We start from the raw sequence: 14784 nt of genomic DNA, 5'->3' as shown, positions 1-14784 counted from the left end.
GTGTGTGTGTGTGTGAGAGAGAGAGAGAGAGAGAGAGGAGTGTTACAAAATATGACAATGTATGCTAAAACATGCACAGGCATGTTATCTAGAAACAAATCCATGTGCTTGTCAGAATAGCTCTTCACAATCATCATTATCATCACCGCCACCAAAGCCTTGTCCCAACTAATTGTGGTTGGCAAGTAGAGATCCTCACAAAAGGAGGGGAAAGAAATGTAAACATGCGCGTGCATGCTCTCACATCCACAATTGGACACACACCCACATGTATAAGTGAACATGCACTCCACATTCAAGCAGAGAATATTTTCCAATGAGAAAACTTTCGAGTGAGAAAATGGTCCATTCCGCTTTTTTTTTTTTCTTTTTTTTTTTTCACTTTTTTGTTCATTTCAACTCTAGAGGAAACTTCTACACCGATTAACAGTATGTAGATACAAGTTGAAGGCTCTAAAAGGTTAAGGGAAAGGCACAAAAGGATATGGATAGAGGTAGTACGAAAAGACTTGATGACCTATGGCCTAACTAAAGATCTGGGACTTTGTGTAACGGCAAAACAGGATTCATGCAGCAGACACTACGATAATGATGATGAACTCTAGAGGAAACTTAGAAACTTGTTTTAGACTAGATCTAGGCATGGGGATCAAAAACCAAGATTTGAGTGGGACTCAATGAATCAAAGTGAATGGACCATGAGAACCTAACCAAAAGAAGGGCTAAACCATCTCTTTTTTTGATATCATTTCACCATCTTTTGTTGCATTTCAATGTGCAATGGGCCATAATCTACCAAAACAAGCTTGATTTGTGTCCGATTAGGGCCTATTTTCTCAATAGCTTCTCATAATTTTTCGGGCGAAAGAAAAATCAGCCAATACTAACCCACCATGTCGTCCAATACACCCACACACCTTAATACCGATATTTAAAACCTTGAAAGGGGCAGCCGCATGCATAGATCGAGGAAGCATTGGGGTCTTGACGTGGGCTCAAATCAATCACAAAGGACACCATGAGCACTTAAATAGGAGCAACACTTAAGAGAAGATTGCATGTGCAGTTTGGAGGAAGACCATACGGGCAACTATCGATCACATCAGCAACCCATATCACATAATCACATAATGACTCATGCAGCTAGGGTTTCATCCTATGCCTGAACCCTCTTAATTAGTAGTTCTATTTGGGGCTTTTCTCTTGGTAGTTTATTTCTTCTTGGATAGTGGCAACTGAGATCAGCCTTAGTGTTGGTTTCTAAGGTTTCTTGGCATGTATCAGTGTTTCAAATAGTGTTGTAGCATAACATGTAGCATAGCATAGCTAAAACGCTATGTAATGCACTTAAATAGTGCAAATCCGGTGTAGTGTACGCTATACATGCTGTAGTGTACGCTACACAGCTCATAGCGTAGGTAATGTACGAGAATGAGAGTATTACTGCCCTTTGTCCATCATCAACTTGTAGAATTATTCTTCATAGTTTGGCACACTCCGCCTATCCTGGGTGAAAGTTTGAAGTCTAATAGTAGATCCTTAAGGTATTATAATGGCAAAAGATCCAATTTAAAATATTCCTTCATATTCTGCCCACAGTTTAAAGTTTGGATGATATCTGCCTCTACGTTGGTTGATAATTCAGGTTTTGTACTTTGGAGAGACAAAACACCCTGTCATGCATATTTTACAAAATATCAATGAAAATATCATGGAAATCTGCTGATATATTGGAATATAACTGCAGCCTTTTAGTTATAAGTTTACAAATGTTTTGACTAAAACTATCATAAATGACTAAAATCCATTTTAAAAATGCTTTCCCCAAAATATTTTGTTTTTTTTTTATTTTATTTTTTAGCTGCATTTTAACAACTCCACATGAGTTGCTTTGCATCAAAACACAAATTTGGTAAAGAAATTGCAACCAGAAACGGATTCCGACCCAGAATCCCAAAGGTGAGAAAAATCCAATTTCTTGTATAAATTTGTTTTTTCAACAAATTACTAATTGGTTTACCTACTCCCAACGGTCAAAGCAATCCCTTGAATTATGAATGAAGTATCTGCCTTTGGAGTATGTTCACAGGAATGGAACTCAAAAGGAATTGATGGAGGCCTGCACAAATGATGGAGCATGTGGTTTAATTCGATGCAAAGCAAAGAACCATGAATCCCTAGAATGAGATTCCAACTTGGCACCTTTTGAGATTTTGAGAAGAGTTGCTCTTTAGAGAGCACAGTATGATGGAAGTTGTATGTTGTGTTCAAGGGACATATCTAAATATCACAATACATTAGATCGGATTTTGTAGTATTTTTTTCTTCCGAGACATGGACCTAAACCCATGAGTATGGAACATTCTCTTTTCCAAGTGAAATCCCCAAGTATATGAAAGAATGAAAAAGTGCATTCGTTGTTGTGGAGGGCAGGGGTTTTTGAGAAGTACAAATAACTTCGATTCTTTTGCCATCTAAGTTGTTAATTTATGTACTAAAATATCACCTGTTTCTATCCAAGATTACAAATGAATAGAATGATTTGAAACATTGGAGCAAAGAATCCGTTTTGTCATTTCTACGAATATGATATGGTTATTATGTTGACCAGATAAGTTTCCAAATTGTTATAGAATGGAATGGATTTCGCCCAAAGAGTAAGAACTCAACAAGACCATACTCCTTGATAGAAGCAACTGCTAGTCATGATAAAAGTTTCGACGAAGCTGACTCAAGTCATCAATAAAGCCAAAGACAATGGGGTACCATCATGCAAAAGGTTAAAACTTCGAGACTGAGGACAAAGTTATTTGATAAAAAGACCCACCTATCATATAAACTAATTTGAAATCCATGTCTAAGATGAATTTGATGTACTGGAATAGAAAATTTTGGATTTCCAAGATAAAATCAAAAAATCAAAAAATCAAAAAACTAAACAGAAGAAAGTGGGGAAATCTGAATTTCTTTGGTTTTTACCATTTTAAATTTTTATACAAGTGAAACTCAATGTAGGTCTAAGGCCAAGGCATTTTTTGTTCTTTTTTTTTTTGGTTCTATTTTTTATGTTTGTATTGTATATGACATTTAAATAATATGAATTCATTTCAGATTTAATTGCATCATTTACGGCCAACAGCACATAGTTTGTCCCCTAGACAATGGAAAACTATTACAAAGTTCTTTTATAATGCATTGAGTTCCAAGTGTATAGGATCTCCTAAAGTTTCACTGAAAAGTTCCCCCATTTACCTAAAGTTTCTCCAAAGTTCTCCTCAGACTGAAGCCTTACACCATATTGAGACATTTCCCAATATTTCCTGTCAAATTTCCCATTCTCGAAGGTACGGAACTTTGAGCAAGACCAATATTTAAAACCTTGATTCTGCCAACCGTCTTCCTTTTCCCTTTGTTTTCTCAAGTTTGTTGTGGTTATATCCACCAAGTAATCGCATGTCCCCTTAGTTTCCTGGCCATCAAATTTACCTTCCTTGTAAACGAGATTTTGCAGCCGAGATATCAGTCTACACCTGCCAGCCAATCTAGGAATTGTTCTGACTTCCGAGGTGCATCAAGACATTGATTCATGCATATCAACCTTGAAACCTTAATCAGTCTCGGTCTTTGAATCGTGCTTTTGATGGCATCTTCTATGTTGAAATGGTCTTTGAAACCATCGTCACTATTCAGCCCTTCTTGAATTTTTTTATTAACTCCATCGATCTCTCACCTAATCCACCTCTTCTCTACACAACATCAGTTGTGTAAGTTGATCCAGTAATGAAAGCTCTGATCACTTAGTGTCCTCCCACTCACAGAACTAGCCCTAGTGCTCATCATCATAATAATCTAACTGTAGGATTGAACATTACACCAAATTCGACAATTTGATTAAACTGCCTATAAATCATACACGACTATAAATTGAACATAAGATCTAACTATAGGATAATACCGGTTCATTCTCTAAGAAGGAACTAGCTCTGACACCAAACTGATACAGTCAATCTAGATCCTAAATGACTGCCATTTCTAATCGACTTGCAATAAGATGGTCAGCAATGGATTTCCACAATATAAGAATATGAACTCACGATATTATTAACCAAAACAACCCAGAAACTAATTTTCAGCAAGTAGGAATAAATAATCCAACCTGAACACATCTTTGAAAACAAATAATCTAACCCAAACACAATTTCCAAGTTTTAAACACGAGTTATCGGCTCCTCCAAAACAGCACCCCGAATACAAGGGGGGCAAAAAAAAAAAAAAAGAGTTTCCAGCAACCAGGCCTTATTTTCCAACACCGAAAACACAGATATCTGCAAGTGTTTCAAAACCATTTATACATACCAGATTCACATGATAGTGTACAAAGGAGAGGATCTTTCAACTTCATAAACCTAGGTTCAAACAATGATCCCGAAACCCTACAATACAGCGTATGTTTTTCTCCAAATAGAATCCACTGCAAACAATAATCAATAGATATGTTCATACGGCTGAGAAAACAAACTTTTATCTCTATTAAAAAGACTAAACTACTATAACTCTCAGCAGTAGGCTGATCTAAACCTAAACATTATAATGCCTTCAGTAAATTGACTCCAATAAATTAGGAACTAAACCTATCACAGCTATCCCAAGCTCTATGTGGACTAGCAAAATTTTTTGTCTTCGGAATCAACCATGCGCAATGGCCCAGTGTCAGAGTGACGTCAAGCCTTCTTTTGGCTTCCAAACCAATCGCATAGTCTATTCTTGCTGCCTGTTTGAACGTCTTCTTTGCTGCTTTTCCTGGATTGACAGCCAAGACAACGTCTCTTCTTCCTCTTCACATTTACGTCACAAATACTCCGGCTTAGTTCTCCTAATTTTCAAACCTTGAGAATTTGCAGCATAAGCTAGAGCACCAAGTGTGTGCTTTAAGAGCTCAAGAAGAGAAGGCAAGAGTTAAATATGTCCATGAATAAGATGGAACCTAAAAGGTGAAATGTTTATGCTATTTAGAGAGAAGAAGGTGAGTGCTACCGGGCAGGTTTTCATCAAATACATCTGAAAGTTTAATAAATTTCAAGAATACACTCTCCTAAAGATATCAATGCCTCATATAGCTGAGTTTGAACAAGGCATTGTTCTTAACAAATAAGGCAAGCTTCCACATGAACCTATGAAGATAGATTTTGAAATTATCAGCAGCAACCACTCTAATTGATAATGACCCCCAGTTTTTGTGCTTTTCATTCTAAAACAGTAACAAAGTCATACCAATATATGGGTGGATTTATCGGTTAGCATAGGTTAAAATAATAGCATCCTAAGTTCTCATGCTCTTAAACTTAATTTACATACAAAGAATGCTCTCAGCTAGCCACCTGCCCTTTATAGAGCATGATGAAATGGCTCAACTATAAAAGGGATTCGTCAGGAACTTGACCTGCTGCCATGTCACAAGCACAACATGGTGGCCCATACCATGGTCTTTTTTGTTATAGTTTCATCGTGACTCCTTGTATTAGTAACTAAAATTGTTCATGTTTTTCAGAGAGAAAGAGAGAGAGAGAGAGAGAGAGAGAGAGAGAGAGAGAGAGAGAGAGATTAGTAACTAAAATTGTTCATGTTTTTCAGAGAGAGAGAGAAAGAGAGAGAGAGAGAGACCTACTACTTATAAAACCTGTGAAACTAGAAATTGAACCATGCATCATGGACAAGAAGAATATGTGGGCGTAATAATCACAAACGAGATTGTAGAGACATGCTATCTCAACATCATTGGTGGTGGAAACTCCAAGGCAGATGCCAAAAGTAGATTGCAACAAAGATAATAAATATATTTTAACTAACATTGATGAACAACTGTACCTCTGAAGTTGCACCCTTTTGTAATCTATTGTGGACATACTGGGAAAAGCAATGAGCAAGGCCTGGAACCGTAGTAGAGACCCAGTGATGAAACTTTTGTGCAAAAATATGGTTTTCCAAGGTCAAAATATTACAGTCTTTGAAATTTAAGTCATTGCTATTTTCATTGCACAATGTAATGGCTGAAAATATTAAATGATTTATATCCGGAAGAATCAATGTAGCCTTCTCATCGGACAGCTTCCGAATCCTTGAACTCCGTGACATAATCCAACACATCCATAGAAGCATAAGGACATCACTAGGCATGAGGGAACCACTAATCTTACTGTCAGCATCATCTGATTCAAAATCCAACTTTGAAGGAATGACAGCTTTTCCACTAGCTGCGGCATATAACCTGTACAAGTTGTTAATGGACATCGATAATGACATCCTTCCACAGCACCTAACATACCCTCTCAAGAATTCAACCCAATGAACTCCTCCTTCATCTGAGGTGAAAAACAGGTCTACTATGGCTGGACCCAGATGAACCAATAGCTCCATAAAGCAATCAGGCAGTGAGGAGGATGCTTCAGATGCTACATTTGTGACGTTTAAGCAGAAACAATCCTGAAAAGGATGCAGACAGGTGCGTTAGAGATCGACAATGGCTCACAAATGGCATTTGATTATTACATGAAACTATCATCTTGGACGGGTAAGCATCCAATGGGTTCTCTGAATGGGTAGAATTAAGAACCTCGTTTATAAATGGGTAGAATTAAGAACATCGTCTCTGAATGGGTAGAATTATCTCTTGAGGAGATAATTGGTAGAATTAAGAACCTCATCTCTGAATGGGTTCTCTATGTAAAATCAGCCTAGCTCGTTTTTCGGTTGTCGTTTGGGGTTTTTTTCTTTAGTTTTCTTTGTGTTTTTTTCTCACCTTTTGGGCGTGCTTTCTAATAAAATCACTATAAACTCTATAAATTTTATTTATTTATTTTTTTTTTTTTTAAAAAGGAATCATCTTGGATGGGTATGAAAAGATATAAGTGGGCATCATATGATGGAAAGAAATGGAACATTTACATTTACAATTCCCCCTTTTAAACATAGTAACTGAAATAATTGGATATAGAGCTAGACTCCTGCGTTAGTTTTGCAGCATTTTGAAAATGGTAGTCTTGAAAAACTTAAGAGGTTAGAACCATTGATGTTGAAAATCAGTGGTTTTTAAAATAAAAAGAAAATTCAAAATTTTAAAAATTTCGGGAATTTCCCGCCAAAACGCTTTTTGAAAATTTTGAATTAAAAAGTGCGGTGTGTGTGCTTTGTCCCACATTGGAAATGCAAAGAATGGCTGTGTGGTTTATATGAGATGTTGTGAAGAGTATTCTTACTTGGAGTTTTTGGAGGAGGTGATACTTGGGTTACGCACTGGAACACATGCATGCGCGCTCGGGCTCGGGCATGGGCAGTGAGGCAGTGTGGCTGTAGTGGCGCTAGATGGCGCACTTTGCACTTGGCACTTCGCACGTGCGCATCGTGTCGCAAAGTGGTCACTCCCTCGTGACCTTACGCAAACCGGTGCGATGGGTCTAGTTTGTGCCTGTGCAGTGGAGTCTGAAATGGTCTGAGTTTTATAAAAGACTAAGAACGGTCGGATCATAAATCCGAAACGTTCATCAGTTTTTGAAAACGGCTCTCTGCCTTAAAAGCCAAACGATCCAAAAACGGATGGACCATGATGATCCAACGGTCAGATCCTTTGATCCGACGACCAGAAACGTCTGGGATTAATTGACAACGGCCAGAAACGTTTTCAAACGTTCTGGACCATTGAATACCACACAACAACGGTGCTATACCTGATGCCTATATAAACTGGACCATTCCAGTCCGATTTCATCATCTCAACACACCTCTCTCCCATCAAATCAGATACAATTCAAATCTCCATTATAGAATACTTTGATCATCTCTACCGTCTAAGTCTGCCAGAAGAGATCTGTTGCGTTAAAACTGTTCCATAGTGGACCTATCGTGATTTCTGCATGCTGGATCTAGATAAGGCTTGTCTTATCCTGGAAGCAATTCGCCTGTAACCCATCAGCAGTTGATAAGGTGGCGAATCACGCTTTAAGGACAGCGTATATTATACGTGATTTAGCCTAGTGATATATTTTTGTTTTTCAATTTATTTTTTATATTTTCGGTGTTTCCAAACATCAATGCCTAACAATCTTAAAGCGTGATTCCATGGACACTGAAAGTGTTGCATCAGTCAAACTGATGAACCAGGATCTGATCTGATTGGACCGATTCGATGGTTCAAATTTCACTAGATGGCAAGACAAACTGAAATTCTTGCTGACCACACTGAAGATCTTCTACATCCTGGACCCGACTCTCCAGCCTCTGCCTGAAGCAAAGGACACTGACACTCCAGAACAGGTTGCTACTAGGATCAAGTGACAAAAAGATGAACTGCTGTGTCGTGGCCACATCCTTAATGCTCTCTCTGATCAGTTGTACGATTTGTACACGGGGACCACATCAGCGAAAGAAATTTGGAGCGCACTGGAATACAAATACAAGGCTGAAGAGGAAGGTACACAGAAATTTCTAATTGTCAGGTATTTCGACTTCACGATGGTAGACAATTTACTGTTGCTTACCCAAATCCAAGAACTGCAGCTTATTGTAAATAAAATAAAAGCCATAAAGATTGATCTTCCTGAATCCTTTCAAGTCGGAGCTATAATTGCAAAATTGCCTCCGAGCTGGAAAGACTACAGGAAAAAACTACTGCATAAATCCGAAGAATTCACCCTGGAACAAATCCAAAAGCATCTTCGAATTGAAGAAGAATCCAATAACCGAGACAAAAAGGATGACGCTAATGGTGCATCCTCATCCAAGGTGAACGCAGTAGAACGATTATCCCAAAATAATACCTATGAGAAAGCTGATTCCCTTAAATCTAACAAAGATCAGGGGAAATTCAAGAAAACCCAAAAGAAGAAAAACGGCAAACCTAAGGGAGCTTGCTATGTCTGCGGCAAGACTGGGCATTTCGCCCGAGTCTGTAGGGACCAGAAAAAGCCTACGAAAGAGACTAATGCAGTAGACGATGAAATCGTAGCCATGGTCACAGAAGTGAACCTAGTTAAAGAGAAAATTCTTGGTTGGTGGTATGATACAAGTGCCACAGTCCATGTATGCAACGATCAATCTGCCTTCAAAACCTATGAAGACGAGACCAATGGTCAAGAGGTTCAAATGAGAAATGAAGGACGGTCGAAAGTTGCAAGCAAAGGAACCGTTGAATTACTCTTTACCTCTGGAAAGAAGGTAATTCTGACCAACGTACTGCATATCCCAGACATAAGGAGGAATCTTGTCTTAGGGGATCTCTTAAGCAAACCTGGGATTAGGGTTGTGTTTGAATCAGACAAGCTGATCTTGTCTAAGAATGGGAACTTTGTGGGTAAGGGTTATGCTTGTAATGGGATGATCAAGCTTTCTTTAAATGAAAAGAATTCTTCTGCTTACATGATTGAATCTGTAACATTATAGCATGGTATACTAGCTCATATTGGCTACAGTACCATAAAACTCATAGCTAAGAACGTTCTAATATCATACAAAGATAGTGACAAAGATAAATGTGAAGTATGCATACGGTCTAAAATAATTAAGAAACCATTCCCTAGCGTTGAGAGATTACCTCAAATATTAGACCTAGTGTATACTGACATATGTGAACTAAATGACGTTCTTACCTGTGCAGGTAAAAGGTACTTTATAACATTTATAAATGATTATTCAAAATATGTATATGTATATCTGTTAAAATCGATAGATGAAGCATTTAATGAATTCAAGATCTATAAATAGGAAGTAGAAAATCAATTGGTTAAAAATATTAAAATCCTTCATAGTGACCGAGGAGGAGAATATTTCTCTAACGAATTTTTTAACTATTGTGAAGAACACGGCATAATACATCAATGCACAACACCTTATACACCACAACAAAATGGTGTAGCAGAGAGAAAAAATAGGACATTAGTAGAAATGGTCAATTCAATGCTAATACAAGCACAGTTACCATTAAACCGATGAGGAGAAGCACTGTTAGCTGCATGTCATGTTTTAAACCGAATTCCATCTAAGAAAACCAAGACCTCTCCATACGAAATATGAAAAGAAAGAAAACCAAACATAGGGTATCTTAGAGTGTAAGGGTGTCTTGCATACTACAGAACTCCAGAACCTAAAAGAACTAAGTTAGGACCAAGAGCTATCAAGTGTGTCCTTGTAGGATATGCACAACATAGTAAGGCTTATAGACTTCTAGACTTAGACTCCAATGTAATCATAGAGTCTAGAGATGTAGAGTTCTTTGAGAATTCTGTATTTACGGAGAAAAAGAATGCTGAAATTCAATCTCCTAATGAAACTATAAAAGAAACACAAATAGAAGAGAAAACTCTTATTGAACCTCGTAGCAGTCAAAGAGCAAGAGTAGAAAAGAGTCTTGATCCTGATCAAATAGACTCTCAGCGACTCTCTTTTCATTTAGTTGAGGGTGATAGAGAGAAGGTGATTAGGAAAATACCTATGGTTTTAACTATAGAAGATGAACCTAAAACCTTTAGTGAAGCTATGTCTTCAAGAGACTCTGCTTTTTAGAAGGAAGCCATTAATGATAAAATGGATTCCATAATATCTAACCAAACATGGGAATTGGTAGATCTACCTCCAAGTTCTAAACCAATAGGTTGTAAGTGGGTATTTAAGAAAAAATATCACACATATGGTACAATTCAAACCTTTAAGGCAAGGTTAGTTGTTAAGGGTTTCCGACAGAAAGAAGGAATCGATTATTTTGACACTTATTCACCAGTAGCTCGAATAATATCGATTAGGATCTTATTCACTCTAGCATCCATACATCATCTTCATATCTATCAAATGAACAGGAAGACAACATTTCTAAATGGTGATCTCGATGAGGAGGTTTACATGGAGCAACCAGAAGGGTTTGTTCTACCAGGAAATGAAAGAAAAGTATGTAGACTTGTTAAGTCTTTGTATGGATTAAAGCAAGCACCAAAACAGTGGCATGATAAATTTAATTGTAAAGTTGTCTTATGGTTTTGAACATAATATTGCTAATAAATGCATATATTCAAAAGTATGTAATGATTATGTTGTAATCATATGCTTGTATGTAGATGATATGTTAATAATCAGTAATAAAATGGAAGGTATAACCGAAATAAAAAAGTCTCTTTTCAGTTTTCAAAATGAAGGATCTTGGACAAGTGGTTACCATATTAGGTATCAAAGTTAAAAAACATAGTGGGGGTTTTGCATTATGCCAGTCCCGTTATATTGAGAAAATAATCAACAAGTTTAATCACTTGAAAATTAGAGAGGCAAAGACCTCGTTTGATCCAAGTATGAAGTTAAAAGAAAACAGTGGAAGAGCAGTTGCACAACTAGAGTATGCTAGTGCTATAGGCAGTCTTATGTATGCAATGCAATGCACAAGACCAAATATATCATATGCTGTGAGTAAACTAAGCAGGTTTACGAGTAATCCAAGTGTTGAACACTGGAAAGCAGTAAGTAGAGTTCTAGGTTATTTTAAAGAAACCAAAGAACTAGGGCTATTTTACTCAGAATTTCCAGCAGTATTGGAAGGATATACCGATGCAAGTTGGATATCGAGTGCAGGAGACAACAAGTCCACTATAGGGTGGATATTCACTCTAGGAGGCGCAACTGTATCTTGGGGATCCAAGAAACAAACTTGCATAACACACTCAACTATGGAATCTGAGTTCATAGCTTTGGCTGCTACAGGCAAAGAGGCTGAGTGGTTAAGAGATTTTCTATTAGAAATCTCATTCTATGCGAAGCGTATACCAGCTGTTTCACTTCATTGTCATAGTGAAGCCACTCTAGCGAGAGCCTACAGCGGTACCTATAATGGGAAGTCCAGACACATAAGTTTGAGACATGACTATATAAGGCAATTGATTCAAGATGGAATCATTGTGATATCATATGTAAAGTTAAGTAATAACTTGGCTGATCCTTTTACTAAACCTCTGACGAGAGAGGTAGTAAGGACAATAACTAGAGGGATGAGGTTGAAACTCTTTACTCAAAGTTTCACCATTGAAAGAAACCCAACCCAAAATTAGAAAATCTCTAAATATTGGGTTTAATGGGTAACAACAATTCACTGATAAGTGAAAAGTTTCAACACTAAATAAATTAATAACCTCATCCGGGATGATAATGTTGGCCGTTATAAAAAAGGGATGAGTATTAAACTCTTAATGAAGTCCAGTCAAACAGGACAAGTGTTTTAAACGGAAACACTAGAAAGATTTCACCTATGTGAACGTAAAAGTGGTGCCGCTTCCAATGAGAGTTAGAGTTATCTCGAGATCGTTCATGAAACAAGATAAGCACATGGCTATTAAAAGTGCTAAGCGAGATTATGAAAGAACACGTAACGCAAGAGCTATTATGTGTGTGGTATTTTCGGTTATATCATATAAAAAAACTGGTTCAATGCTGCGGCAACCAAAAATTTCAAGATAACTTTAAAATACTTACACTAAGGAAAGATTCAAATCGCAAGATATCTTTCTTTATGCATAATAACTGTTATTATTCTGGCAGATTTTTCTTTGTTTTAAAAAAACAGTGGAGGATTGTTGAAAACCAGTGGTTTTTAAAATAAAAAGAAAATTTGAATTTTTCAAAATTTCGGGAATTTCCGGCCAAAACGCTTTTTGAAAATTTTGAATTAAAAAGTGCGGTGTGTGTGCTTTGTCCCACATCGGAAATGCAAAGAAGGGCTGTGTGGTTTATATGAGATGTTGTGAAGAGTATTCTTACTTGGAGTTTTTGGAGGAGGTGATACTCGGGTTGCATGTTCTAGTGCGTAGCACTGGAACACACACATGCGCGCTCGCGCTCGGGCTCGGGCTTGGGCACGGGCACGGGCACGGGCATGGGCGAGGGCATGGGTAGTGAGGCAGTGTAGTTGTAGTGTTGCTAGCTTTGATCATCTCTACCATCTAAGTCTGCCAGAAGAGATCTGCTGCGTTAAAACTGTTCCATAGTGGACCTATCGTGATTGCTGCACGCTGGATCCAGATAAGACTTGTCTTATCCTGAAAGCAATTCGCCTGTAACCCATCAGCAGTTGATAAGGGGGCGAATCATGCTTTAAGGACAGTGTGTATTATACGTGATTCAGCCTAGTGATATATTTTTGTTTTTCAATTTATTTTTTATATTTTCGGTGTTTCCAAACATCAATTCCTAACAATTGATCAGTGTTCAAATGATGAGGAAAGAATTGTTGTGAATGGGAATCACTATGGTGGTATGCTCTTCCAGTCCCTAGGATTTTTTCTTGTGTTTTGCTCTTGCATTTTGCAATGGGGTTGCTAATCGCCTTTTCTAGACTCCAATCCACCATCCTTAGCAAACAATTGTGGGGACTATACGGGTCTCACCACATCCGGTCAAGATCAAGAAGGCCTCATGGACATTGGTCCAACCAGTGTCACACCTGGCAACAATGTACAGCTATCCATTCCAGGCCATCCAAATAGTGGGCCACATTGCAGACATAGCATCTCTCAATTCTAACCATCCAACCAATGGCTATCAAATGGATAGTTAAGAGTCAAATGGCCAGTGAACCAAATTCTGAGAGAAAATTTCAGATGGTTAATATTATCTTCTCAGCGCAACTTCTACATTAGGTTCCATAAATAGTTGGGACAACAATTTGAACGGTCTGGATTGTTGTACAAGTATGCCATTTGTACGGTTGAATAGTCACTTCCAATTTTTAAATGGTGCAAAATTAACAAAGAACTGTAGCCCTTGAATTTAACCAAGGTCCTGAATACCGTACAGAAGACACATCGGCCAGGCCCAAAAAGATCCAAAAAAAGGCGTATTGGGGCCGTAACAGTGTGACTTCTTTCATCAAGAGGGGGAAAAAAAAGTGAAAAGATATTAGGAAATAAAATGAGGAAAAGAAGAATGAATCAGTGAATTGGGTTTTTTCACATGTACTGAAATGGCCGTTATTGGTTAAGAACGCCGTCTATCTATCGGTCTGACCTACTTAATTCCAGAGCAAAGGCAAACACCATCACGGGTTGATTACGTTTAGTGGCGGGGCTATTTGGAGACAGTTATGATAGGAAGCCTGTTACCTGAAGAGATCTCACGGGGATGGCCTTTTTCGTGTCATCGGAGAGGATGGAGAAGGCGTTCCTGAGCATTGGAAGCGACCCTGTGGAAGCTGCTAGCGATTCAATCTCATTCTCTTCCTGATGCTGCTGCTGCTGCATTGTAGAAGAAGAAGCTCCCATTTTCCTTTGTTTCTTCTTTCTTCTTTCCTTTCTTTCTACTACCAGACACTGCACTCTACCTGTTTGTTGTTTGGTTCTGCCGCAAATCTCACGGACACCTTCGCTTCATCTTCTTCGACAACAAGGCCTGCTTATACGAGTCCGACGGGTCTCGTTACCGCAAAGGGGAGTTATATGATGCTCTGGCTGCGTATGACACTTAGATACGCATGCACTCAAAAATTGTATACATGGAATATATTAACTTGAATAAAACTGACTACATTGCGGATCCCACTGTTACCAATTCACCATCCCCGTATCAGATTGGTTGAAATTTTATGAACTCTGATTCGTGGACACTTATTTGTGGAAACAGGGCCGTTGGATATTTTTCCATTTTAACCGTTTAATAAATGTACACCAATCCCATAGTCAGATAATTAAATAAGCATGATTTTTTTGTTCTTGATACATCTACACTGGGTAAGATAATTTGGACGGCTTAATTAAACTTTTTCATGCC

At 37.9% G+C, this 14784-nt stretch overlaps 1 protein-coding gene across 1 annotated transcript in view; it reads right to left on the bottom strand.

Moving 5' to 3' along the window:
* Positions 1-14436, bottom strand: part of LOC131237303 (uncharacterized) — a 63608-nt gene extending 49172 nt beyond the window's left edge. The window contains exons 1-2 of the mRNA XM_058235007.1: positions 14121-14436; positions 5866-6480 (exon numbers count right to left, since the gene is read on the bottom strand). Of these exons, the coding sequence (XP_058090990.1) occupies positions 5866-6480; positions 14121-14279 (774 nt within the window). The 5' untranslated portion in view covers positions 14280-14436. The remainder of the gene's footprint in view (positions 1-5865; positions 6481-14120) is intronic.
* Positions 14437-14784: the final 348 nt, after the last annotated feature.

Source organism: Magnolia sinica, chromosome 2 (assembly GCF_029962835.1).
Source record: "Magnolia sinica isolate HGM2019 chromosome 2, MsV1, whole genome shotgun sequence".
Taxonomy (NCBI): domain Eukaryota; kingdom Viridiplantae; phylum Streptophyta; class Magnoliopsida; order Magnoliales; family Magnoliaceae; genus Magnolia; species Magnolia sinica.
This window is presented reverse-complemented; position numbering and strand designations above follow the sequence as displayed.